The sequence below is a fragment of the Gallinula chloropus genome (assembly GCF_964237585.1).
Source record: "Gallinula chloropus genome assembly, chromosome: 11".
NCBI lineage: Eukaryota > Metazoa > Chordata > Aves > Gruiformes > Rallidae > Gallinula > Gallinula chloropus.
Window position 1 is genome coordinate 9,076,212 of NC_140096.1, and position 27,562 is coordinate 9,103,773.

The following is a 27,562-nucleotide window of genomic DNA, read 5'->3' on the forward strand; positions in this document are numbered from 1 at the left end:
GGTCCCTGCCGAGGGGCGGCTGCGGGATCTGCCCTGCTCCTGGGAAGATGCAGTGCGAGTTGGGGTGACCTTGTGGGGGTTGGAAGTGGGCTGAAATGCTGGGGATGCTCAGGGGCGGGCTGGCTGACTCAGTTCTGCTGCCCAGGGGCTGTAGGTGATGGCGACACCAGCCCTGGGGTTTCCTGCCCTGAGTGGCTGGGGAGTGCAGCTCACAGCACTCATCCCACTGCCGGGGAGGTGGCTGTGGGTGGCAGAAGGGTCTCCCCTTGCCCAAATACAGAGGTGAGCGGGGCATCTGCACATGGTGTTGGCAGCGGTCCCTGTCCTGCCGGGGCTGCATGTACGGGATCATCTCTCCCTCCAGCAGCTGTTGTTTTCCCTTGGGGGGACTTTGTTGATTGGCCAAGTGATTTGTGGAGATGCCTTGGGGACCAAGTGGCCGGTTCATATGAGGTGCTCCAGCCACCCGTCTGCCAGCCTCCCGCATGCCTGCCAGCGGCAGGGAAAGGCTTGGGATGGGCATTGGTGTCCAGAGGCTGTGTGAGTGGGAGCTGGGACAACTGGTCCGGTTTGTCACTGTGGTGCTGGCATTGAGATCTGTGTCCTGCCAAAGCAAAAGGAATGTTAACCTGCATGGGAAGAGGAGCGTTGGCCTTTTGCCCCATGCCGATGGCAGTGGGGGCATGAGCCCTGCAAGCCCCGGCTGAGGACAGGGGTCTCTGCTGAGGAGACCCCACCTTGTCACGGGACCACTGTGCTGGCACTGCAAAGGCACGAGGAGCTGTGCTGCTGGTGCAGCCAGCAGCGGATCCGGCAGCCTGTGGTCCCTGTCCCAGCCCCAGTGATACACGAGCTGGGAGGGGTGATCCTGGCTGAGGGACACAGGGGAGACCTGCGCTTCAAACAGACTGTTGTGAACAGCCACCGAGGAGCTCATGGCATCTCTCCCTCCGTGTTCAGCGAGTGCTGTGTGCTGAGGCTGGGGCAGGGAAAGCCAAATGCTGTCCTGTAAAAGCAGGGTGCTGGTGTGGGGTGCTGCACATGGGGTGCCCTGCCAGGGCTGACCAGCCCAGGCACTTCCTGGGGGCTGTGCTCCCGCCTGGCATGATGGCAGTGTCCTTGGAGCCGGCAACGCAAGGATTGAGAGCCATGCAGCTCGCAGGGCTTGCTTCACAGGCACTTCTTGTCGGCCAGGGAGATGAGTTTGGGAACAGAGGGTTATGCTGTGGCTTAAACTGACTCCAGAAATCCTGGTTGGGACAGACTGTTTCCTTGGGAAATAAGTAGGGCGCCCTGTGCACCAGGAACACCAAGGTCCTGTCCTTGGGCTCCAGGTGACTCCACAGTTACCAGCATTATACAGAGCACAGTGCTGATACAGTGCTGATGGCCTCGGGGTGCTCATCAGGGCTAATACTGCCTGCCTGCATTGCTCCTCGAGGCTCTTTGCCTCCCTGCTCCACAGTCAGGCAAGTTCCCATCTTAAGGGACCTCACAACATGTTTAAGCCATGTCTTCCTGTAGGTACCTTCTCTGGGGAAATGGAGCGTTTCCTCTCCCCTGAGCTGGTTTCCACAAGCTGCTCCCTGAGCTCACTGGGTAAAGCTCAGTTTTTGAGGCAGAAGCTTTGGTCTCCGTGCCACATCTGAAGCGCAGGCAGCTGCTGGCTGCAGAGGCTCCTGGTGGGATGCAGAGGCTGCAGTGGCTTCGCCCAGGCTCTGCGTTTCAGGTGTAGCGTGGCTGCCCCCCTTCACCTTTCTGACCTCATTTGCAGCTCTTCCCTTGGGATGGCTGGAAGGTGAGAGCCAGTGATGGGTGTTAGTTGGGTGACTCCCATGCGGTTGGGGTGATGACGTGGCCTATGTCATCCACGTGTCGTAGGTGTGCAGTGGCTCAGCTGGTCAGGGCGCTGTTTTGGGATGGTTCGTGGGGTCTGGGATAAAGGCTGCCCCACAGCACACACAGCAGCTGGTTTTGGGGAGCTGCAGGCGGGAACTGGCTTCTTGCACAGTGGTGGAAAGCAGAAGGATGAGGTGCCGTCAGCTAGCTGGGGCCTGGGCCAGTCCAGGTGGGGCTTCAGATGCATCTAGGACCCAAGGTGTGAGAAATACCCCATCAAAATAACTCAACAAGGCATTTGAAAGGAAGAAGGGCAGTTCAAATTCAGGAGATTTGAGAGTGGACTCATGCAGCTGTGCCTGTTGGAGCTTTGTGCCCTGGGCTGGGAGCTGCCCCTGAGCCGCTGTGGGGGCCTCACGCCGGGAGGACCTTCTCCTGCGGCGTGCTGTCCTGCCTGCCCTGCTGCCAGGGGTGGTTGGAACATCCATTGTCATCTGGTAATGCTTGTTCCAATCCAGCAAAGATCAAGTTCCCGCATGTGTTTACCATGGCCTGTCCCTGCTGCTCACGCTGCTCCCCCGATGCTCTCCCCAGTGCTGTCCCGATGCTCTCCCGCCTCTCCACTGCCAGCCAGTGCAGGGGGCCCGCAGGGCACGGCCAGTTTAGAAACGTACTCGAGGCTGTTCAGAGCAAAGGGAATAAATGCAGCACACGAGGCTGCATGTTTATGGCTTAAGCTGCTCACAGCGTTTTTACAGGCTGGCTGCTTCAGTCTCTGTGCAAGGCTTGTTACCAGGGTTGGCACGGCTTCACGGTGGAAGATTCAGTTTAGCTCTGGCTGATGGCAGAGATGGAGGAAAAGGGCTGTGAGGGAGAGCAGGAGGCTCATGCCTGGGAGGAGCAGTCCTGCTTTCACCGTGTGTGGGGCTGGCACCCCTGTGTGTGTCACAGGCCTGTGTCCAGGCATGAGCTGTGCAGCCTCACTGACGGGAAGCCAGGGGTCTTCGGTGCTGCCTCTGGAGACGTCGTGTGCAGATGGTGCCATTTTAAAGGTGACATTTACTCTTGATGTCATCCCAGCATCTCAGAAATGACAGCGCCTGAAAGGACTGGGCAGGGCTGTGCTGTGTCAGACAGGTGGCTGTGCAAGTGCTTGTTTGGTTGGCAGCTCAGCATCCCCTCAAGCGCTGCAGCCAGGGGTACTTCTAGGGATGTGGAAAGCCACTGGCCGCTCTTCCCCACTCTTCCCACAAGTGCTCTGCTCCCAGCAGTCCCAGTTGGTGGCTGAGAGTGCTGGGATGAGCTGGGCTGCGTGGCTGGGGCTGGACAGGCAGATCCTAGTGGAGAGTGTGTTGTGAAATCTGGACTCTTCAGCGAAATTCCCTATTGACAAACAAGTGCTGGCACTGCAAAACTGCAGTTCCTGCTCCTCGGGAATACCTGCGTGTGGCAGGAGCAAAGTGGGTGCTGTTTGTTGCCTTAACAAACCCTTCTGAAACGACAGTAAAATTCCTCCTGTAGCTGTGAGAGATACCGAGGTTGTTTTTCCTGCCCCCAAAAGCCGTTGTGAGTAACCCTGACCTTGGCCTTCGAGCCGTGCTGGGGCTGGAATCTCTGCCTGACGTCACTGCTGTGCCAGTTGTGTCTGCCTGCACCGCACTATCTCCCCACTCCGGGGTTCAGAGGCAGCATGACACTTGACATACATTGTGCCAGCTGCAGTCACATGTTCTGGAGCCCTCCTGGTGCTCTGGATGCTAGTTTGGGCCAGACCTTGGTCTTTCTCAGCTCTGCAGGGTGGATGCGATCAGCAGGTACCAACTTTGGCCCTGCAGCACATCGTGAGCCATCCCTCTGGTGCCCTGTGCCGGGGTGGCAGAACTGTGGGTACTGCTGGTGTTGGGACCCTGGGGCAAGGGGTGTCTGGGACTCAGCCATTCCAAGTGCCCCCACTGCATCCCCATGCTGCCTGTTCGGCTCAGGCAGTGTTACGACCTATGTATTTTGGGAACACCCTTCAAAGGTCTCTTGGAAACTGGAAAATAGGTCGTTAAACGCTCCATCATCACAGCTCACTCAGGAGCTGCCCACGTTTCCTTCTCAGCGCTTTCCCTCTAAAGGCGACAGGGCAAACTGGCACCTCTTTGCAATCTGTGGCGTTGCTGGGCAGATCCTCCTGCCCCAAGGGCTCTGGTGGCAAAGGGACCGTCCAGAGCTGAGCACTGCCTTGGTGCTGCGGGGCTCAGCCGCAGCCCAGCCGCTCCATAGCTGCTGGAATGTCCGTCTCTGGACGCGATGGGACACAAGGGCTGAGTGCTGCCCTGTGTGATCCCCGGAGGCAGAAGCCCAGCCTGTCTCACAGCCAGGATTAACCATCAGCACCTGCCAGCTCCCTCCAGTGCCCATGCGTAAGTGGGCTGCCGGTGATGAGGCCGAGCACACGGTGCACAGGGAGAGCCTGGGTGCTGCTGGGCTGGGTACCCGGTGTTTGTAGGTGCACAGAGGTACGCTGGGGGCACACCCACGTGCTTTTGTACTTGCAGGATGCTGCTCACAGACCAGCAGCTCTTGCTGGGAGAGCTGATGGCAAAGCTGGGGATCCAGGTCCTGCTCTAACTGAACCTCGACACTGCCAGCTGCTTTTTGGTGCAGGAGATGTCCCCTCGCTTGTGCTGCACCTGGACAGGCAGAGCTGCCCACAGGCCTGCCGGGCATGGAGAGGTGCCAGCCCTGGGCAGTGGTGTGAGGCAGGGGTGCTGAGGACGGGATATGTATGAGATACATACAGAATATAAACAATATAAGCTGGGGGGGGAGAGGTTGGTGCATTTAATATATTTGTAATTTTATATCTATACAATTATATCTCTCTGTAAAAGGGCAGCCTCCCTTGCTCTGGGGTTGGTGCTGGTGTCTCTAAACGTTGCAAGGCTTTTGAGAGGATTCATGGTGTGGGCTCTGGCTGCCATCTATCCCAGTTTGGGTTTCTGTGGATTTGGGGCACTGTTCTCTCTGTGGGCCCAAAGGGGGCTTTTCTGAGTATAAAGACTTCCTTCCAAGAAGTCCCAGCACTGCCACATTTGCTCTTAATGTAACTTGATTTCCAAGAGCTCTCCTGCAAGCACCCGAACAATGCCAGCAACCAAAAGCAGATTGAACTTTGAGGACAGAGCTGCAGTGACCTAATCAATGTTAGATGCTAATTGCCTCACCCCACATTGTGACAAAAAAGCCAGTTTTAGCAAATAACTGAGGGTGCCATTGGTCCCCATGTCACCCGGACACACACTGCCCTGTGATGCTGGGGACCTCTCCTTCCGAAACAGCCGTGTCTCCACAGGGCTGATGGAACAAGCGCGAGGCGATGGGTGCCAGGGGGATGCAGCAGAACAGGCACCAGCCCAGGGGAAGGGGCTTGGGTGGGCAGATGAAGGCAGGCACAAGGCAGTTAACGTGGCTGGCTGGTACCTTGCTTCATCCCAGAGCAGCTGGTGTTGGTGCTGGTGGTGATGTCCTGCCCCAGGGTCCCGGCTCACGGGGAGCAGGTCCCACATCTGCAGCACCATGGGAGCTGTGGCCATGCTGGCCAGGGGGTGGCAGGAAGGGGTGGAGGTGCAGAGAAGGGTCTCCTGCTCACGCTGGTGTTGCTGCAGCCCTCTTGGTGTGCCTGGCACCTGCTGGGGTTGTCTCAGGGCTGCCGGGGGCACATGGTGCTCCCCCAGCAGAGCTTGGGAGAGGTTTTGTCAAGGGGGGTGGTGAGAGCAGGGGGCTTGGTGGCTCAGTGCCAGTGCACCCTGGGGGATGTTGAGGTGGTGCCTTCACTCTGGGGTGGGGATCAGCCTCCTGGGATGTGTGCTCAGCAAATGCTGGCTGGATGCTTTCACCAGAGGCTCCTGGCTGGTGTTAGTACTTGTGTAGCTGAGCAAGGCAGCCTGGAAGAAGGTTTGGTCAGGTTGTTGCTGGATATCAAATGAGGAAAGGGAACGGGTAGAAAACAAGCCAGGCAGAAAAGTGAGAAGAAAACAGCTTCAGGGAGTGTGGTATCTTGGAAAAAATTAACTTGTTTAAATTAAGAATCAAAAGAATGAATGAATCTGTAGTGAAGGGACAGCAGCAGCCTTGCTGGGGTGGGAACGTGGAGCATAATGAGCACGCAGAGTCTTTCCTGATGTACCAGGCTCACTGTTGAAGCCAAAGTTACATGAGTGCTGCAACAGCCTGTGCCTGTCACCTTCTCTTCCCAGGCTGTGCTGTCACCATGCCTGCTCTCTGTCACACATTGCTCCCCGGGGCGATGCTGGGAGCAGCACCAGCAGAGTCTTCTGCAGTGTCAGAGCAAGGCTTGGCTTGGCCATCGCTTGCCTCCGTCCTGGTCAGCGCTTGGCTTGTCCCATCACCAAAACACTGGGCTTTGCTGTGAACACCCTCCCAAGCGTGGTCTGCTGTGCTCACCCCCAGCGTGTCCTGACCTTGTTTGCTGACCCTCTCCTCGCCCTGTTTCCTGCTGCAGGTTGGAGACTGGCCGTGAACACGTCTTGCCCATTGACTATTACTTCCCACCTCAGAAGACTTGCCTGATCTGTGGAGATGAAGCCTCCGGGTGCCACTATGGAGCCCTCACTTGTGGGAGCTGCAAAGTCTTCTTCAAGCGGGCAGCCGAAGGTAACGTGTGCAGGGAGAGGAGGGACAGTCACTCCCACCTCCGGGTGTGTTGGCTTTCTCTAGTGAAATCAAGAGGAGCTGAGACAAGTGCTGCTGAGACGAGCTCCTTCGCTGGCAGTCATGCTCTCAGGGTAGAAGTGCTGGAGCCATGTGCAGCATCGTGACATTTCCTCCTTGCTCTGGGGAGCCCATCAGGCTGAGGGGACTGAGGCAAGAGTGGTGGAGACAATGTGTGTGTGGGGGTTCTAAGGTCCCTTAAACTAGAGAATGGAGAAAATTCAAAGATAAGTTGATTACCTTGCCCTGTGTTTGTCACCCCACATTACAGATTGCCCTCAAAAAGTAGCCACATTGTCATAGCACTGTCCCTTTCACTGCCCATGATCTCAGTGACCTAGTGAGACCCGAGCAGCCCGTTCCCTCTTCTCCTCTTGATGCTCAAGGGTGCTTTAACCTCCCATCAGCCCTCCTGCAACCTCAGACCCACAGCTCTGGATCTCAGGGATGCTTTTCCTCTTTTGCATCCCTTCCAGAGGGTCCTTTTTCCCAGTGCCTGCAGAACCACGTGTCTGTTGAGAGCCGTGCCATGACCTTGGAGTCCATGATCCTTCTGCCCACCCCCTGACAAAGCAACTTCTCCTCCATCCCCAGCAGTGCCAGGCTCTGCAGAGACAGGTGTGAGCCCAGATGTCCCTTCTTGACAGTGAGGTCTTTGCAGGTAATGAGCCTGCAGAAGGACCTAGCCCAGCTGCTACCCTGGACTGTGGGTCCTTGGCAGCAGATGAATCTCTCATACTGTCTGGTAATGCAACGTGCCTGTAAATCACACATCTGACATGTTTTCTGGAGCGGTGAACCGACACAAATCATCCTCCCTCCTCGGCACTAACATGACACACTCGGCGCACCGCTGGCAGTCGGCGTTAGAGGCTGCAGCATCCCTGGGAGAGGGAGGCACCACACCACCCAGCCGGTGGCCGGGGATGGGGATGGGGATGGGGATGGAGGCTTCTGGCTCTGGCTCGTCCCACTGTGACCTTCCCCTCCCAGGCCTGGCATCAGCCCTGTGCCCAGCGGAGGTCTGAAGCGTGCTCACCTGCTGCTGTTGGGGTGCTGCTTCTGGATTGATTCTGGCGTCATCCTGTGCCTTTTCAGAGTCATCCTTCCCCTCACCTGCCAGCACTACTTGAGGGAAGAAGCAGGGCTGTGCTGTAGGGACGACTGCATCCCGTTGCCGCAATAGGATGGGCAAATAATATGAATAGATGATAAGTTTGGCATATGCCTCCCAAGTAAATAATTTACAGCCGTGTCTCTGAGCTATACACCACCTCTGCGTAGGGCCAAACGGATTGGCTTGTGCCACCAGAGTAAATAACAGATGCTTGTTTCAGTCAGCGAGTTACTGTTGATTTATAGTTAGTGGAGTCTTGGCTCTGCCTGTCAGTTCATGGAATACCCCATGGCAGCCAGAGAGTCCTTTGGCAGGAGGGTGGACTCTGTTCTGCACAGCATGCGGACGGTGGCCATGGGGTGTCTGCTGGTGGAGAGGAGGCAGCCTGGGCTGTTTGCACCACTCCTGATCCCGTACCGGGGTGGTCTTCCCTCTCCTGATGGTGTTAGGTCGTTAATTTAAGTGGTACTTATGCCTGCTCTTGGTTTTAAGCAGAGGGCTGGGCTGTGTTGGGATCGGGCAGCAGCAGCCCTTCGCCTTTCCCTGGACGGGACCCTGGAGCAAAGTGTGTCTGCGGTGAGGAGCGGCAGCTGGGGGGCACTGGCTGCAGTGTGAGGTTTCATCTTATGTAACCCTGAGCTACACGGCAGAGTCTTTATTTCAGGGAAGAGACAATAAATCAGACTCCTTTGAATGCAGGGCAGCAGTGGGTGATTATTTCTCTTCTAACTCCCAGTGATTTTCCAGCCAGACCTTTCCTTCCTGAAGCTGGGGAGCGATGCTGAAAGCCGATCCTTCAGTCTGTTCTCATGTTTTAAAGTCCATCAGATGCATCTCTGAAAACCTCGGGTCACCTTTGGACGCTCTTTACATCGGCAGATCAGAAAGCTGCTCTGACGAGCACAGAAACCTTTTCTTCTGCCCCTGTTCCCTTCCATTCCTGGCGCAGCCGCCGAAGGGCAGGAGAGGCGGTGGACGGGGCTGAAGAGCAGCACAAACAGATCACCTCCCAGCCACAGAGAATAGCTGGACACGTGGCTTTTCTTCTAGCGTATTCTTTGCCCAGCATAATGCTGCACTTACTTGGCAGCAATTCAGAGGGGTTTATAGACATACACTGGCTTCTATAGGATGAGAAAGGGAAAATATTATTTTTTAAAGGAAAAAGAAAGCTAAGGCTTCGATTCCCCTTCCCTTTTGAAGAACGCTGAGGGGTTTGTGTGGCTCCCAGTACAGCAGATCATTCCAGCTTCATAAAACATTTCACAGTTAGGGTTTTTGGTTTTTTTTTTTCCCAAAGTGAAGCCCAACTGATTCCTCCAGAGAGATGCTGGAAGAGTTAACAGCAAAGGTGTGAATATTCCCCTGATCTCTTTCTGTCCAGACTCCCAATTGATAGCTGGCCAGGTTCTATGTAGGCATATAACACCTTGCAGATGCTTTGGATCTGATGTGGCTTCCTTGCTCAGTGATGGCCAGCCTCATCTTTGTCACCTTACCTGACCTGGTGTTTGCCTCTCCCTCTCCGTCACCCGGCTCAGGTGTTGGGGCACCGAGGGACCCAGAGGTTCAGGGTTGCTGCCTCTCCTCTGCTGCTGGACATGCTCACAGCCTGCCAAGGGGGCTCCTCCTCCTAACTCCTCTTCCTCCCCTCGCTAAGGTTTGTGAACAAAGGTGCATCCACCTCAGCACGGGTTTGGGCTTTTCCTGACACCGGGGCAGGGCATCACATTGCATGGTTGGGTGGCTCGGATGAGCTGAAGGCTTCAGGCTTTGGTCCTCAGGATGCCACGCTCGTCCCTGGAACAGGGAAACACTTCAGAGGTGACACACCTCCACATCAGTTGGCTGGCCAGGCGTTCCTGATTTGTCCCCTACACCCAACCCAGAATATCATCAGCCTTCCTTGTGCCTCTGAGACCGCAGGAGGTCTGGCCGCCACTTTGGCCGGTTCAGAGCTGCCTCCACACCACGCTTCTGGCAGCGTGGGACTGGGACGCCTTAGGCCATGTTCCTCAGGGGGCTGCCTTTAAATAGCAGAGAGCTAAATGAAAAAAATAACACAGCATTTGGCATACTTCCCACAGGGCTGCCAGCCAGAGCTGCGCAGTCTGTTCTGGTCTTCCTTCGGTCACTCTCCATATGGGTTATTGTTCTACATCCTGATCTGCTGAGGATTAGCTGTGCGCCGGGGAAATGTCCCTGGGCCAGCTCAGCAGTTTCCTGCCAGGTTTCAAGATGACAGCAAGCCAAGGGGAACCATTTTCAAAGCCCCTCACCGTGTTGTAAAACACTTTTCTCCTCGAGGCTGACCTGACAGCACACACAAGCGTGGCACCGGCACTGTGATCCCCTGCTCCGGTGGTGGGCACCCTTCTCAGCACCCTTTGGGTGTTGTTGGCCTTAGGTGGGATGAGCGGAAGGTGGAACAAGCAGACCTTTGAAACCCAGGCCTTCCTGATTCAGCCACTGCCTGCCGCTGGGATGGCTTTTCCCTGCCCCTGGTGTCTGCAGACCAGCTCCCCTGGCCCGGTGCAGCGATGCTTCTCTGCAGGTGATGCAGTACATCAGCACCCATGTCGACGAGTGTGCTGAGGGGCAGTGGTTCCCGCACTGTGCCACGGGTGGGTGGGCAGTGTGGGCTGCTGCGGCCTGTGCTGAGCATGAGGGGTTGGACGCAGCTCTGGCTGGAGCCTGGAGCAGGATCAGGATAACAGTTTGTCCCATTGCCAGAGCACTGAGCAATTAAAACGTTCTTGCTCGCTGGGTTTAAGCGCCTTTTAAACACTCTGAAAACCCTTTCAATTTGGTCAGTTCCACAGCTGTTGGCTCTTAAAGCCCATCATTCAGCCTTGGCTCACTCCAGACTTCTTCCTGGGTTGCCTTCCATAGGGACCTGCCCTCTGCCCGTGCCGTTGGCTGGCTAATGTCTGGAGCTTCCACGCTTGCTCATCTCTGGCCAGCTATCGCTTTCATCTGCCAGCCTTCACTTTTGACTCCCTCACTTTTGAGCTTCCTTGTGCCCTTCCCCAGGGCCAGGCTGCCGTCCCAGCCACTGCCAGCTGCTGCTGCCCAAGGGGGAAGAACTCACGGCTGTGCCGACCTCTATGCTGTGCCGCTGGGGCTGAGGCTCTCAGCCTTCGGGTGATTGCAGGTGACTGTTAAGATGATGGCTTTGCGAGGGTAGTTTATTAATAGCGGCCTGGCTGTGTTTGTGGCAGAGCCCTGGAGACCCTGTGGTTACGTGAGAGCTGGGGATTTGCTTTCTCAGAAAGCCTGGCCTCATCCCCCGGGGGTTAGAGCTCGGTTTGTGCCCTGAAACACGAGGATATGTCTCTCATCCGAAAGGCATTTAGTGGCTTTTCACGTTCACAATCATAAATCTTACTCTGGACATCTGTATAGGTTACTTTCTTTTCTGGAAGAGAGAGCTGTATGAGGTATGGTGAGAGGCCTTTGGTTAAATAACTTGGGGACTGAGCAAGTCCTTCCTGATGAGCCTTTGTTTTCAGTGGAGGCTGGGGAGCTGCTGTTCCTCTCTGCTCCCGATGGTCGCTGCCGTGCTCGAGATGGGCAGCACGACGCAGTGGTGGCAGAGGTGTCTCTCTGCCTGGTGTGGGGCAGGGGGAGCGTGTTCGCGGCCAAGGGCCGGGGGTACAGCCCCGCTTTGGGGGTGCACAATGAGACCCCCAGTTTGTACTGGCTGCTCTGGACCTCAGGTGCTGGTGCCGCACAGCTGGGGGGGCTCAGGGCCTTCGCCCCCTTGCTTCTCACCCACGTGCATGTCACACAGTGTCCCAGTGTTGGGTTTGGCAGGGAAGGAGGGGTCCTCTCTGAGCATTCATCTGTGGTGTTGTCAGCTGCGTAACTGTATCCGAGGCCGGGGCCTTGCCAGCGTCCCCGCTGCCAGGCCAGGCAGCCTGGGCTTTGCCAGGAGCAGGGCCAGGGTATAACTGCGGCCAGGTTTAAGGTGTAGACCTGCACTTAGTGGGCTTGCATTTAGCCCCTGCTTTGGAGTAGTGTGGGAAGGCATCTCTTCTGTTTGCAGGAAAGAAAAAGAGAAACAAAATCATTCTGATGGTGATAAAAGAAATTTTATATTTATCTTTGGGTGAAGAACAGCTGACTGCAAATGTCTCAGCTTGTTCTGAAACCAGGCGAGTAAATTATCCTGTAATTAAACCCAGGGCTCAGGATATGAGAAGTTACTTGCGACAGGTGGAAGATGTCCATGTCCCAGCCACCCTTCCTTGGTCTCCGGGCCTCTGGAGCCCGTGGCACCTTTCCCTCCCTGCACCCAGCCGTGCTCTGGTTACACAGCCGTGCCGGTGCTGTCAAACTGTGTGTGCTCCTGGCTGCTCCAGCTGGGATGGAGCAGAGGAGCTGCTGTTGCTGGTGTGTCCTCGGGAGGTGCTGAGCCCAGCAGCAGGTCAGTCTGTGCCAGAGGCGGTGAGCATCCTGGCCGTTGGAGTTCTCTGTGGTGGACAGGGTGAGCTCAGGCACATCAGGACAGTTGACATCTCTGGGGCAGTGACACAGCATGTTCCCCCTCCTGGGTCACAGCTCCGTTCCACAGACCGTGTCCCCAGCAACGATGAGGGCACTGGGCTTCTCCAGTAATTAAAAGGGGAATCCCTGCATTGCTAGGAATTGGGACATGATGAGCAAGCAGCTTATCCTCCTGCTGAGTGGAAGCAGGTTCATGAATAGCCATCGTATGCCCATTCACTTCCCTTTTTGTTAATGGCCAAAGGCTTAAAATAAACAGTGCTGGACCAAGCCCCCCAGTTCAGAGGAAACTGGTCCCCGCCCCAAAGGGTTTATTTAGGGAACCAGGGACCAGCCTTCGCTGTTTCAGGGACGTCTCTGTACCGTGTCCGTGGGGTGAGTTGTTGACTTACAAGGTTGTGTTCATCTGAGCCCATCAGCAGGGAGGTGAAACTGTTGTGGAGCCTCTGCTAACGTGCCTGTTTAGTGTGCAGTGATGTGGGAGGGCTGCGGGCCCAGGAGTACCTGCCTGGTCTGGGCTGATGGGGGGTGGCTCCCTCTCCTCATCCCTTCCAATGCCTGAGGTGGCGGATGCTGCTGGTGGGAAACAGGGTGGCTGCCCCACCGGGCAGGGCTTGAACCCGATTCCCAAATTCTGTCCACCCTGCTTGTACTTGTGGCAGTTTTGAGGGGTCCAGAAGTGTCCCAGTGCCAGGTGGCGCCATGGGGCCAGCGAGCAGAGTCACCCTGCAGCCCTCTGTGCCCAAGCCAAGGGAGGAGGGCACCTATTCTCATTTGATGTGCAGGTGTAAAGAGGTCAGGTGGAGGGAGGATGGCCTCAGTGCTCCTTTCCCATAGCACGAAAATAACTCCAAGTAACCCAGTTTCAGCTGAAGTTGTTTATTACTCATCCTCCTCAATGAACTATTGAAAGGGAGGATGGTGCTTGTGTTCTCTGGGAGTTGGTGTAATCGCTGCATCTGAGGCTTGTCTGAGTGTCCTTAGCGCTGGTAATGAGCAAAGGGAGTGGGGTGAGAAGAAGTGCTGATGAGAATGGTGTTAAAAGCATTTAGCAAGCTGCCACGTGCTGCAGGTAGTGCACTCTTGCCCCATTGTGTCTCCAGTCTTCACTGGGGGTGGTGTAATCAGCTTTTAATGGTGAGGATTTGGAGGAGTTCACACATAGGGTATTTTTTTGGCCCTTTGTTGTACCCTGTGCACGCACAGTGTGTGAAGGCGCTCATGATAAGGAGCTTTTCTGTGCCCTGTGATGGCCAGTGAAGCAACAGGGACGAGCAGTGGGACCTGCCACAGGCTCATCCCTTCCTGGGGCACAGGAAGCAGAGCTGCTCCCTGGAGCAGGCAGGCTGGGGAGGCTGCAGCCGGGGAGCTCTGTGATTCTGGGCTGCTGGAGGTTTGCTGCTTTTCCTCATTCTGGTCTCTTCACAAGCTGGGGACATGGGGGGAGCTGTTAGATCAGGGGGCATTTCTTGTCCAAACCAGTACCTTGTCCTTTTACTGGTTTCTGATGACTCGCAAGGGCTCTTCCTACCAGAATGGCAAAGCAAAGATGTGCAGGGCACTAAAGCCAGGCTGAGCTGGGTATGGGCTGCTTTCCCTTGTAGGCAACTGGGGCAGAGCGTGAGGTACACAGCTCAGTTATGTGCTGAGACCGGTTTAGTTTGGAACAGCATGAAGAACATCAGATAAACCCCAATCCAGCAAACGTGTTTAGACTTGACAAGAAAACAAATGATGAGTCAGGAAGGAAAGTTCATTCTTGGCATGTGCAGCAGACAAGGCAGTAGAATGGAAAAGAGCTGGAGCCTGGGAGCTCTCGGGGCTGTGCTCTCAACACGTGGGCAGGTGGCTCCAAGGTACCACCAGCTCCTCTGACAAGAACTCCTGAGGTTTCAGCCAGCCCCATGACCTGCTGCTGCCCAGGGTCTGTCTTCCTTGCGGGGTTTCTCAGCTGGCTCTGAGCGCAACCCAGGGGACAGGGTGACTGATGCCAGCCCAGCACGAGACCCACGGTGGCAGCTCCCCATGCGATCTGTTCCCCAGACCAAGGGGATCCAGGGGCAGCCACAGCTTCTCTGGGCAGCCTGTGCCAGGGACCCCCTGTCCTCCCCGGGAAGGGTTTCTGCTGGGCAGTGAACTGGGAAAAAACCAGTCTCTGCTCTCCTCCTGCGATGCTGGTTATGCTGGTGATACTGGGAAAGCGTGAGCCCTTTCCTCCTTGTGAGCCTGGTCTGACCAGAGCCCTTTCCTCTGACGTTCTTTAGGTAAACAGAAGTACCTCTGCGCCAGCCGGAACGACTGCACCATCGACAAGTTCCGGAGGAAAAACTGCCCCTCCTGCCGCCTGCGCAAGTGCTACGAAGCCGGGATGACTCTGGGAGGTACTGAATGATGTCCCCTGTCTAACATCCCTTACCTAATATCCCCTATCTAACATCCTTTGGGTCCATGCGATGGGTTGGGGCTGCAGGTCTCAAGCTGCCAGTAACCAAGATATTTGGCATGTTAAGAGTCAGTGCAGGGCAGAAGCAGCGAGGCTGGTGGAGCGTGATGAGCTTCGGGAAACATCTGCAGGTTTCTAATACCCAAAACTGTGAATTTCATTAAAGTTTTGTTTGAGTTTCAGGAAACATTCTTTTCCTTAATTTAAAACCTTGTTAATCTGAAAAAATGTAAACAGCTGGGGAGGCTGGGTTCACACACAGACCGCAGCGCCTTGAACGGAGCGCTCCCATCTCGAGATGTGTTTTCCCAGGCAGAAAGGGGCATCTTTCTTTATAAAATTCCAGCCCCAGCGTTGTCCTTCGCTGGGTGGAAGTTGCTCCTGTGTTGCTGGAAAAGGTCCTTGTTACCCCTTGCCCTGTTCCAAGACCTGTAGCTCTACCAAAACCCATCAGCGTATCCAAAATCAGGGGTTTCTGCTCAAAATCTGTAAGCTGTGAGGGAGTGATGGGTGGCCCATCTTCAAGTGGGGGGGGGGGGAGATAATCCCCTGGCAGACAGGGCTGGGGATAGGTCTCACGATGACAGGCCCCTGGCCATGGAGCAGCGCGGGGTGACGGGTGATGCGGGAAGCCCAGCGCAGAGGGAAGCAGGGAGCTCTGGCTGGTGACATATGCCAGCATTTCAGTGTCAATACTTGTGCTGATGCAGTGCCTCCTGGCGCCGCTGGAGCCTGGTCTTGAAGAGCTTGCTGCCAAAAGTGATCTGGTTCACTGCTCATCGAGGAGCGATGGTCCTAATCCTGTTTCTCCCAAAGCAGTTCTTGGCGCTCAGGTTCCAATGATTGCGGTGGCAAGATGACACCATCTCTCTTCCTCTGCTTCGGCAGCAGCGGGCAGTGACTCTGGGCAGGGCACAGGTCATGGGGCAGAGCATGACGTGGCCATGTGCAGCTTCTTCCTTTCCTCCTGGTAATGAGCAGCAAAGTCAAATGTCCCAGCAAAGTCAAATGTCCCAGAGGGTAACGCAGCCCTAAAACCTCGCTGTGCCAGCCCATGCCCTGGCTCCCACGCCTCCTTGTTTACTGTCCCCAGTGTCTTCTGGTGAGCTGTTGGCAAATGGCAGGGTGCTGCTGCTCAGTGCCTTGCGGCTGACACGTGTGGGCATGGGCTAAGACACGCCGCGATTTTGGAGCGCCAATGGGGTGCCCAAGCCACCCGCTGCGACCAAGCCGTGTTTGTTGGCTGGAGTCGCTGGGTGCTGCCTCTGTTACAGGTCTCTGGTTCTGTGCCCAGCGCTTGACTGGCCCAGCTGGGGTGAAGGAGCCTGTCCCAGAGCCCAGCCTGTCCCAGAGCCCAGCCTGTCCTCTCGGAGGAGTTGCTGGCCTTGGCCATTTCCATGGCCATTGGTAGCCATGGCTTCCCAGGGGAAGCAGGGAGATGCTCTGTGACCCTTCCTTTGTTGGGGCTGGGGTCCTGCTGCTGCCCTGCCCTGTCTGTGGGGTTTCTGGGGATGGGGGTGAGCAGCCAAACGCAGGTCCCTGCCCTGCAGCCAGCTGGGCTTCCTGATGCCATCCAGAACAGGCATGCTCTCCTTTCAACTGCTGCTTTCCGGTGACATTTCTTTAAGTAAGAGAAGACACATCAGCGTAACCTCCTTCTGCAGGACACCCTGACAAAATTAATGCTAATACTGATAGCCCCCCTCCCCCTTTTCTCCCTTTAAGCTTGTTGGGTCACCCTGACCTATTCTGCCTGGTCTGGTTTACATTTGTTTTGAATGTCGGTTTAGAGGCAATTGTTAGAGGCATGCATGCTATGAGTTTGTCCACAGTTATTTCTCCCACAGTGGAGGGACAAAGCCTGAGCAGTGGGTTTAACTGTGGGCTAATTACCAGTCGCTCACAGGCTCCGGTGGAGCTGCAGCTCCATGGGCTCAGCGGGAGGAGGGGGTGACTTAGCGAGGACGGCTTGGCGCAGAGTGGCAATGTGTCAACTCACTTCATTATTGATGGAGATCACTGTGACCTGCGAGCTGAAAGCCATTAGACTGAATCTTCTCTCCCCACCAACACTGTAGAGCCCAGGAGAAGGAAGGGGGCGGGAGGAGGGGGGGGAAGTGATAATGCTGGTTTTGTGTGCTGGGTGCTGCTGGTGCACAGCCCTGCCTCTCCCACAGCACCAGTGCCCCATGCGAGCATCCTGCACACATCCTGCCAGCCTCAACCCCAGAGATGTGCTGCTGCACTCAGTGCTGCACGGATCCTGCCAGCCCCAGCCCTGGCTTTGTGCTGCTGTACACATCCTGCCAGCCCCTGCTGCACACATGGGTGTCCAGACCCCCTGTCCTGCTCCAGCCCCTCACCCAGCCAGCACAGCTGCTGAGCTCTGGGTTTAAGGTGCCTCTGGTTCACTTGCTGCAGTGAGTTTTACTGTGGGCATGTAGGCTGTTCCCCTGGTGAGACCCAAGCACCGCTGCCCATGCCGGAGCTGGCATCGGGACGTCTTGGGCAAGGGCTCCATGTGGGTCCTGTTTTGGGGCAAAACTCCCTAAGCCTGGAAAATGCAGCTCATTTCTCTAATGGTGGGGCCAGAAAGCTCCTGTAGGAACTGCTGGTAGCCTGGGAAAGCCAATGGAAGAGTCAGGCCTGTACTTAGTCCTAGATCAAGTCCAGTTGCTGTGGTTAAAATAGAGCTGGTGTCTCTGGAGCGTTTGATGCCAATGTAAGCATCTCCAGCAGTGGGGAATCTCACAGACTTCCTGCCATGTGGTTGCAGTAGTTAATTGGGTTCTGTGTTGTGGTAGACGTACCTTATTGTTTATCTTGTCTGTCCTTGATTTCCAGCAGCTGAATCTTTATCAGGGCTGTGCTTGTGAGATTGGAAACACTGCTCTTACTGACATTCTGTCCCAGCAGCGGGTGTTTGCTGGCAGTGACTTAATAACCCTCCAGTCCTGTGTAGCCACCCAGGTAAAGCCTTGACTTCCTTGCTCCAAGGTGCCTTGCCTGGTTGTTACTATTCTTACAGCTCCTGCAGTTTGCAGACAGTTTGCTCGTATGGCGAGCATATAATCACACTTCCCCAGGGCTGGCAGCGTCAGTGCTTAAAGGTGCTGGGAAGATGCCTTCTGGCCAGCATCTTCCTCCTCTTCATGCCTGGGACCCAGCTGGCCCTGCATCCACTGCCTGGTGCTGCCAGCTCAGCCCTTGGGGATTGTCCCTCAGCTTTTGGTGCGAGTTCAGGCTGGAGGGGGCTGTTCAACAGCCATTGAGCATGGATCCCTTTCGCAGTTGCTTGATGCTTCTGCTCACAGTGAAACGTGCTCTGCTGCCACAGACTGAGCGTCTCGGCAGCCCTTGGTCAGTCCATTTGGTGATGAGTCCTGGATGTTCCTTACTGCTTTCCTGTCTTTGCATTGTCACAAAGACTGTTTTTTTTTAGTGAAAAGGACCCGTTTTCCCCTTGGAACTACTGTAGACACTCCCTAGCAAAGGGCTGTGAGCAACCCCTGTAGGAGCCAGACCTGTCGGGTGTTGCCCCAACACTGATAATTGCTTTTGGGATGTATCCCCCTGGGTGATTTGCAGTCATTCAGCTGTACCCACTGATTTTGTATCATTTGAGGTTTTTAATTCCCCTGAGCCAGACTGACTCAGATCTCCTGAACGTGTTTGCTCTGCCGGTGCTGTTATGATTATCAAGTAAAATTACTGTGCTGGGTAAGACTGATACCGTGGCAGGGTCTGGTTCTGACAATGTGATTGTGTCAAAACATTAAGAGAAGAGGCTATTGGCGTGCGGTGCTGGGGGCTGGTAGGGTTGCTGTGCTGGTGCTTGTGCAAAGCCCTTTTCTACCAGGTCCCCAGAGCTTCCCTGAGTCCCAGTGCTGCTGGAAGGTCTGTGCTGGAGCCCAGAGCCCTGCCGGGTGGGCAGGTTGAGTTGCTTAAGACCTGTGTCACTTTGATCATCGCCCCGTGGTGTCTCCCCAGCAGGGTTGGCACTGGTGAATTATTTGCCATGATGCCATACAGTTGATGCTGGGTCGGACTGCAGGCAGAGCGTCTGTGCTGTGCCACGCTGTGCCACGCTGTGCTATGCTGTGCCACGCTGTGCCAGAAGCTGCTTCCCCAGGCTTGTGAGTGCCACAGTCCCCACTGAGAGCCCACCCGTCGAGCCAGAGTGTTCGGTCAGGCGGTGGGGCTCATCCCGGCCTGGCTGGGGAGCGCTGTACCCCCCTGCCTGGCCCTGCTCAGTCTTTTACTGCTGTTTGTGATCCTGGTGACTGCTGAGGAGGAGCTGCCCCACAGAAGGGCTTTGCAGAGGGACTGACTGCAAGCTACTCTGTACCTCCAGAGCTTTTCTCCATCGGTGTTTCAGGGTTCTGTGGAGCATCTGCTCCAGGGGAGCACAGCCAGGCATGGGGCTCCTCAGAGGAGAGCCGGTGTCATCCTCCTCCATGCTCTCCCAGCGGAGGGGCTGGGTTTATGGCTGCAGTCTCAGAGCCAGCGCGGTCAGTACTTGGGTTCCTGCTGCACTCAACATCTCTCAGTGCTGGATAATTTAGTTCTAACAAAAAAAAATTACACTTAAACAAAACCATGTGTGCCTTGTATATGGCGTGGGCCTGGCTCTGTTCACGCCAGGACCTGATGGGCACTGATTATTCATCTTGGGAAGACACAGTCTGGGTTTTATTTCTTCTTTTAAGCCCAGGAGCGTCTCTTCCCTCACACCACTGTGTCACTGAAGGTCCGGTGCCAAGCAGGAACCTGAGACAGGTTTGTGCCCCAGGTGGGGCCAGCCCTGGTGCCCCCTTCCCGAATGAGCCCCTGGTTGTTGGGAAAGGTGGGATCAGTGGTCTGCACCCCTCTCCTTCCACACTGCTTGTTGGGAACCACGCCATGCAGCTCCCCAGAGAGCCATGCTGTACCCATGCCAGGAGCAGCTCTGGGGGGCTGGCAGGGGAGCAGCAGGAGCCTGCCCCATCTTGGTGCTGCCGGTGACTTCGGAGGGCTTGGAGAGGGGCAGCTGGATGCTGGCTAGAGCATGTCACACTGCTCTGCAGTCCTGTTGCTGTCTCTCAATTTTATTCCTCTTTTCTGCTCCCTTTTCACAGAGCAGCCCCTCTTAATTGCTCATACAGCAGATCATCCAAAGTACATGACTTAAAGATCAACGATTGGAATTGATTTACAAAGCTGCACTTTAACTTGACGTTTTTATGTTCCGCTGCTTATTTTTCTAATTACAGCTGAAAGGAAATTTGAGATAAGTATCATGTAACGAAGGAGCCAAAGCCCCAAGGACAGTTGGTTTGATGTTAAATTCTCTGCTTAAATGAAATGATGGCTTTTTTCCTCTAATTAATTAGGGGGGGGTGGAGATGGCAAGGGCTGAAAGCCGTTCCCACCAGCAGACCCCTGCCAGCTGCACGGTGCTGGACACTGCATGTAGAACTGGGTCAGGTGGACGCTGACTCTCAGGGAATGCTGGAGCTGTGCATCTGAAGCTCTGGCTGTATCTTGCTAGCAGAGTGGCATCTGTAATGGAGAGCCAGGTGCACAGCAGCGACGCTTGCTCACAGCATGGCCTTGCTCACAGCAGCCCTGTGCCAGCCTGCTCCCCCTCGATGGGTGAGCTGGGGGGTGAGCTGGGGAGGCTCCAGGCAAACAGTCCTGGGACCATGACTGGCTTTGAGATCGATGTATTTTCCATAATAGATGTGTGGGTTGCAATGTGGCAGGTGGCGCAGGAGCCCCGGGCAGCAAGGTGGTTTCCCCTGGGTTACAGTCTGCTTCGGCTCTGGGCTGGGAGGGAGCAGGCCCACCGCTGTGTCTGAGCACAGTGGTGCTTTTCCCTGGAGCGTGCCTGGCCCCGGGTTTGTCTGCTGGCTCTGCTTCCACATGAGCTGCTGTCTGAACCGAGCTGCTCTCCGCTCGTTTCCCCGGTTCTTCCCCTCCGTTCCTAAGAGGGGTGAACGTGCAGCGGGTCGGGGCTGAGGGTGGAGATGGTGCTTGTTCTTTTCCTTGTAAGATTAATGAACAGTGGATTGCCTTCTTCAGCGTGTTCTGTGCTGTGTCCTTAGGCGAAGTCTGTGATGCTGGGGCACTCTCTGGGCGGTGTGTGCTGAAGGTCTAGCTGCTGCTGGCCATCAGATTCCCTTTTCTCATAAATATATGCAATGGAGCTGGAGGCCAAGAAGCCACAAGTTGTTGTTCTGCTTTTATTTCTAAGTCTCACACTGAAAGGTGTCATTTCCACAGCCCGCAAGCTGAAGAAGCTGGGGAACCTGAAGACACAAGATGATGCTGATGCATTCGGCTCATCCAGCCCCACAGAGGAGCAAGCTCCCAAGCTGGTGATGACGCACATTGATGGGTATGAGTGCCAGCCCATCTTCCTCAACGTCCTGGAGGCCATCGAGCCCGGAGTGGTGTGCGCCGGCCACGACAACAGCCAGCCAGACTCCTTCTCCAACCTCCTGACCAGCCTGAATGAGCTCGGCGAGAGGCAGCTGGTCTATGTGGTCAAGTGGGCGAAGGCCTTGCCAGGTGAGCTCAGACCCCACGCATCCTGCCCTTCCTTCCTGAAGCCCCCTGCTTGTGTCACCCAGGGCGGCTCGTGGGAGAGGGTCTGCAGCCTGTGTCCTGCCATCACACAGTTCCCTGGGGAGTGTCTCCCCGTGGTGCCCAGCCATGGGGTGCCCCGGAAGGCAGGCTGCGGCAGCATTGGGTTGGTCTCCTTGGGGCAGCTGCTCGGTGCGAGAGGTGAGGAAGGTGTACTGAAGCACATAGGAACCTGTGCCGTGGGTCTGTCCCTGCTGATAACCCCAGCACATGGCACTGGGTGGGCGTGTGGCAGCCTCCCTGTGCTGGAGGGGCTGAGGCTGGTCATGGTCATGGCTGAGGGATCTCACTGTCCCCCCATGCTCCCTGTGGGGGCTTTGCTCCGTATCCAGGGCTGTCCCCTCCTCACCAGCAAAGTCCTGTAGCCTGCATGATGCAGCAACAAGGGTGTGCTCCCCAGGGGTGAGAGGGGCAGGCTGGGCTGCCAGGAGCTGGGGATCTGGACAGGACAAATCCTTCCCCACCAGCTCTGTATTTCACACACCAGTTAACTGCAAAACTGCGAACGTGGTCGCGAAGGGCTCTTTCCTGGCAGTGGGACCCCTCTCTTTGTGACAGGCTGCTGGCACGTGTTTGTGGTACAGCCGGAGTCGTGACATTTCACTCGGGAAGGCTCCCGGGGGTGACGGCTGTCGGTGGTGATGGCTATCGGGTGCTGTACATGGGTGTGCTTCACTGAATCCGCTCCTGTGTTCTCAACACAGAGCTCACCACTCACTGACACACCACGTGCTGACATCCTGCCAGCCAGGGAGTGAAATTACAGATGACTGAGATCACTCTGGGTGCAGCAGGATCCAGTTTGTCCTCCCTGGGACTGGGATGTGAGGACGATGCCACGCTGCCATCCTGCCCTGGTCCTGCTCCTGTTCCTCAGGAAAGAGGGATGCTGCTCTCTGTGTGTGGGGCGATACAGCTGGAGGAGAGAACTTGGCAATATTTGCCAAAACCCGGTGGTGACAGGTGGCTGGGCGTGTGGTGCTCCCAGTTCAGCAGTTCCCCTTGGAGTGGCTTGACCGGTGGGCCAGGAGAACCGGTGGGCTGGGTGTGTTTAGGTGCCGAATAGCCCATGCTGGTTCTGTTCTGGAGTCAAAAGGCTCAGGTAGCTGGTCACACCGGGGACAAATGGTGCTTTATCTTCCAGTTACCTGCACCAGGCATTGGGTTGTCTTCAGAAAAGTACGCAGAGACCCCACCAAACCTTACCAGCAGTGTGGGGCGGGGGATGTAAAGCGATGGGAGCGCTGATGGAACAGGGGAGTGCTTTGAAAAATGTTCTTCCTTGTAGCCAGCCTGTGTCAAAGGCTTTTATGCTCCTGTGCTGCCCCTGATCTCCCTCCCCACGGTGCATGGCGGCACAGCGATGCCGGCTGCTGCACCACTGCCTCCTAGGGCCGGCATCCGCTCTGCCAGCAGCAGCATCTGGGCAGAATTAGTTCTTGTCTTAGGTCTGAGCCAGAGGCAGAGGTGGTTTGTCCCCCAGCCGGGGTTCAGCAGCCAGAGCCGCACTCACCACTGAGTCACTGCCCTGCTGCTTCCCGGGGGAGGGATAAGCAGCCGCAGCAGCGCTGCTACTCTGGTGCTTCGGTGGTTGTGTGGCCCCTCGCTCGGGCTGCAGTCCAGCTGCTGCGGCTGGGGGGGGTCAGTTTGGGAGGGTGGGGGTCAGCCTGCTCTGGTGTCCCCTGGGAGCTGGGCGAGGGACGGGCGCAGCTGGCAGTGGCCGGCCAGCTCTGGGAGCAGGCGGCTGTGCCTGGGCATGGCATTCCCTGCTTCTTGGGTATCCTTGCAGGCTTCCACCATAGCCAGAGGTCGGCTGCTCTCTGTAATTTGTTTAAAGCTCGTTTTGGTTCAGGAAGCAGAGGTGTTGGCAGTCCTGGGGCCTGCGGGTGGGCAGCTGGGCAGCTCAGGGTGATGCGGGCAAATGCAGGTGGGGGGCGAGGGGTGGAAACAGACCCCAGGCGGTTCAGAGCGGCGGGACATGGGTTTGCTGTGTCGAAGCAGCAGGATCCTCACACGGCCTGTTGGAGACCGAGGGCTGGATAAGGAACAACGGCCACGGTGACAGGCAGCAGGAGCAGCCTGGGGCTTGGCCACCCACTGCAGTGCTGCAGCGTGGAGAGCAATGAACCTGCAGCCCACGGCCACGCAGCGCGTCTCAGCCTGAGCCTCTGGTGCCGAGCACGACAACTGTGTGGCTTTAGTCGAGCATTGTTTGACAGGTCCCTCCAAGGATGAGAAACGTTTTTCCTTCAAAGAGCAATTTAAAAAGGATTTGGGGGGGCTGAGCATCCCATGCAGCTGAGCATCCCCTGCACCCTCTCGCTGCAGCCTCAGCAGCCGGGGCCAGCAGCATGGTTCCTCTGCAGGTAACTCGAGTTTTTCCAAGCTTTTCAGAAAGTCCAGGCGGGAAGAGCAGCGGCAAGAATGGAGCAGGAGGGAGTTGGAGGAAGCGGTAGCTGGGAATGGCTTTGGTTTTACCAGGCAGTGAATCTGTCCCTGACCAAGTTACTGGACAAATCAAAAGGGTTTTATAGCACACAGGGCTGGAATTAAATCCAAAAATCTAATCAAGGTGTGCACCAGAGAGATAACTGGACCGTTGGTGAAAGGCTTAAGCAGCTCAGGCACCTGCTCGGTGCTCAGGTGTGTGGCTCTGCCAGAAGGTGGGTGTCAGCGGCAGCTGAGCCCCTCAGGGTGGAGTTTTCTGCTCAGCACCAGGAGGGTGCTGATGGAGCCTCTGGTTTCTGATCCAGCGACACGGAAGCTGAAAGGAAAATGCACACACAGAAAGCGAGCTGGACTCGGGCTCGTTTGTGGTTGTCTCTTCCCCAGCATGAGATGTGCCCTTCCTCTGTGGGTCAGAGTCACACACCAGAGGTGTGGGAATCCCTCCAGTGTCTGGCTGACAGAACACAGGACTTTCTGGGAGCCAGGTGACACTGTGACTGCGTGCACGTGGCTGGGAAAAGGTGCGGTGCTGGAGGTGCCTGGGGTGTAACGGCACATCCAGCTGGGAATACGGGTGTGAATTTAACCTCTGGTTTTTTTTAGCTCACGATGCAGCAGAGGGGCTCACACTCATGTCCATCATCATCCGTGCAACACGATGTGTGTTTGATGGGTGCTGAGCTGCACCTTGCCTTGGGGCTGTGTGCTGGGTCTGGGCATCAAACGGTAAAGCCTGTTCAGTTCAATTCAGTGGAGTCCTGACAGGCTGAAAATAGAGGAAACTTTTCAGTGTGTTCCCTCGAGTGCCAGGATTGAGCCAGAGGAGGTAATTGGGTAATGAGGGTTGTTTCTGCCTCAGTGCCCATGGAATGGGACACGGGTCATTGTCCTGCTGCTGGGCCTCCCGCTCCCCTTGGCTGATGGATTTCTCCAGCACAGCACAGCAAACCAGTCCCTGTCGGGGGGTTTATGTCACTGGGGGTTGATGCAGCCCCACATGTTAACTGTGAGTGTTTTGGAGCAGAGACTCAGGGGTTACACCGTGACCACAGAGCGTGTGGCACGGCACGGCAGGGTCGGTCTGGGTGCCTGGTTAGTGCCAGAGATGAGGTCATGGTGGGGCCAGCCTGGGGCTGGGGCTGCTCGGCCCGCTCAGCACCTGGATCTCAGCATATTCCCTGCCTGACTTCAGGAAGCCATCAAATCCCATCCCAATGGTCTGTTTCTGTCCAGCCTGTTACAGAGCAATGCTTGTTCAGCTCACTGAGTCTTGCAAAGCCTTCAGACACAGTTTGTGAGCATCTTTGAGGCTCTCTGGGGAGAGATGCCATTACAGCCTCTTGTCTCTGCCTTCCTTTAAGAGGTGTTGCTGCCTGTGCTTTCCTCTGTGCCCTCCCTGTGTCTGGAATCCCCTTCCTTCCCTCCGGTGTGTTGCTTGTTGGTGCTTTCCATTGGGATGTGATGTTTCCCTGCGGACACTGTGGTTGTGTCTCCCAGCAGTGCATCCTGGGATGGGTTGGTATTAGGCTGGGGACTAACTCCTCATGACAGGAGTGCTGCAGGAGAGCTGGAGTCCATGGGAGAACAGCCCTTGCAGCTCTGGGAGTCCCTGTTCACTGTAACATGCCTCTCATTCTTTAATAGGGTTTCGCAACCTGCACGTGGATGACCAGATGTCCATAATCCAGTACTCTTGGATGGGCCTTATGGTTTTTGCTATGGGCTGGAGATCCTTCACCAACGTCAATTCCAGGATGCTTTACTTCGCTCCAGATCTGGTCTTCAACGAGTAAGTGTGACATAACATCAGTCTAATGCTGTGCTTTGGGTTGGGCCAGGTGAGAAGGGAGACCAAGTCATGGAATTGGCTTTCCTGTCTGCTCTTGCTTCCTGAGCCACCAGCACAGGATTGGGGCTGCTCATCCCCTCCCGGCACTCTGCCCTGATCTCAGGAGTAATACAGGGAGTTGCAGTGTCTCTCCAGCTCCTTCCCCCTCCCCCTGCATTGGCTCGAGAGCCAGGGCTGGGTGTGGGCTGGTCCCTCTGAGGGCTTTGAGTTCTGTTTGCAGCTCTGTTGGTCAGCTGGACCAAGCAGAGACAGGAGCAAATGTATGTGGTGAGCTCCTGGTGGGCTGTCTCTGATGTGCCATCAGCTTAGGTTTGCTGGCACCAGGGGAGAAGGGCTTAAGAAGTAGAGAGGGCAGCAAGCAAAGCTGCTGCTCCTCCTGACAGCCCCAGCTCGCTCCTGGGGTCCCTGGGCAGTCAGTGCAGGGAGCCAGCACCACTGTTTCTCAGGAAGGGTTCCACGAACCCTGCAGATCCCAGGTCCCCATCCGTTCCCAGGCCGAGAGGATCACACGGGCACGTTCCAGACAGCGCTCCGCTCCTGGATGCAGCACCCCATGAGGCAGAGCCGGGGCTGTTGGCCATGGGGATGGTCTGTGGGTGCTGTGCCCCCCTCCCCCCCCCCCGCAGCACCCAGCAGTGCTGTGATCATTGCTTGTCTCACCCTGCCAGGTACCGGATGCACAAGTCCAGAATGTACAGCCAGTGCATCAGGATGCGGCACCTCTCCCAGGAGTTCGGGTGGCTCCAGATCACGCCCCAGGAGTTTCTCTGCATGAAGGCTCTGCTCTTCTTCAGCATCAGTACGTACTCGCCTCCTCTCCACAGCAGATCTTGCTGTACTCTATGTTGCTGTGAGGCACCTGGCCTTTCCCCTGTGCACAGGCTCATATGTCCCAGGGGATGGATGGCTGTGGGCAGCATCCTCACTGCTTCAAGCTGAGCTGCTCCGGGAAGGGGAGCAGCCAAGCTGAAGGGTGCAGCCCCTGCAGCTCCCCATGCCATGCAGCCCCACTCCCATGCAGGAGGCTGGTGCCTAGCTCAACACTGTCACCAGCACCGAGCATCAGGTGCTGAGCAGGAAGGCGGCACTGCGGTCGTTACCGTGGCCAAGGGTCCTTGGGCTGTCGGAGGAGGCGCAGGGGGAGCGGGGTGGGCTGAACTTACCTCTTCCCTCAGCCATCCTCTGACTCTCTTGTCCTCTCTCCTCATGGGTCCACTCACCGTGTGCTTCCCCTCTCCCTTCCAGTTCCCGTGGATGGCCTGAAGAACCAGAAGCTCTTTGATGAACTTCGCATGAATTACATTAAGGAACTCGACCGCATCATCGCTTGCAAGAGGAAGAACCCTGCCTCCTGCTCTCGGCGGTTTTACCAGCTCACCAAGGTCCTGGACTCCGTGCATCCGGTAAGAGAGGGCGGTGAAATGCCTGGCTGTACACATAGGAAACAATGAGAGCGATCAGTCACTGCAGCAACCCCCTGGGGTCACGGTCCTCCCCATCACTGGCGGGTGGGGAGGGTGCTAGGCAGTGTCTCCCGGGCTCCTGGTCCTGGGCAGGATGGGATGGGGTGACCTTTAGAGGTCCCTTGCCACCCGGGCTGATGGATGGCTCTCTGATCCTTTTCAGTTTGGGTTTTAGCTCCCAGCACACTTTTGCAGTGAGCTCCCCAGCTGAATGGGGGGAAAAAGGCAGATGTGAACTCCCCATGGGAGCAGAGGCTATTGGTGTCTGGCAAATCTGCAGCAGCAGCTCCCTTGCACTGGGGTTTCTGGGTTTCCTTTTTTGGTGGTGGAAAGCTCTTTGGGGATGATCCGTTTCCCTCGTCAGCCTAGCAGAGCGACTCACAATCCCAGTGCCCCAGTGACTCTTCTCTGATTACAGCAGCGAGAACAAATTGTCTCTTCGTGAGTTGAAGCTGTGTGGGTAAAACGTGAGCTGGGCTCAGCTCCTGCCCCATGGTTCTCTGTCCACAACCAAGAAGCAGTTCTTAGGAAGTGAAGCCAGCACATAT

General features: G+C 56.2%; 1 protein-coding gene across 1 annotated transcript in view; it reads left to right on the plus strand.

Annotated features, from left to right (window-relative positions):
- The window catches only part of AR (androgen receptor), a 43,073-nt gene that overhangs the window by 14,781 nt on the left and 730 nt on the right, over window positions 1-27,562 (plus strand). Inside the window, exons 2-7 of the mRNA XM_084269206.1 lie at window positions 6,350-6,501; window positions 14,449-14,565; window positions 20,892-21,179; window positions 25,347-25,491; window positions 26,220-26,350; window positions 26,797-26,954. Coding sequence (XP_084125332.1) covers window positions 6,350-6,501; window positions 14,449-14,565; window positions 20,892-21,179; window positions 25,347-25,491; window positions 26,220-26,350; window positions 26,797-26,954 — 991 coding nt within the window. The remainder of the gene's footprint in view (window positions 1-6,349; window positions 6,502-14,448; window positions 14,566-20,891; window positions 21,180-25,346; window positions 25,492-26,219; window positions 26,351-26,796; window positions 26,955-27,562) is intronic.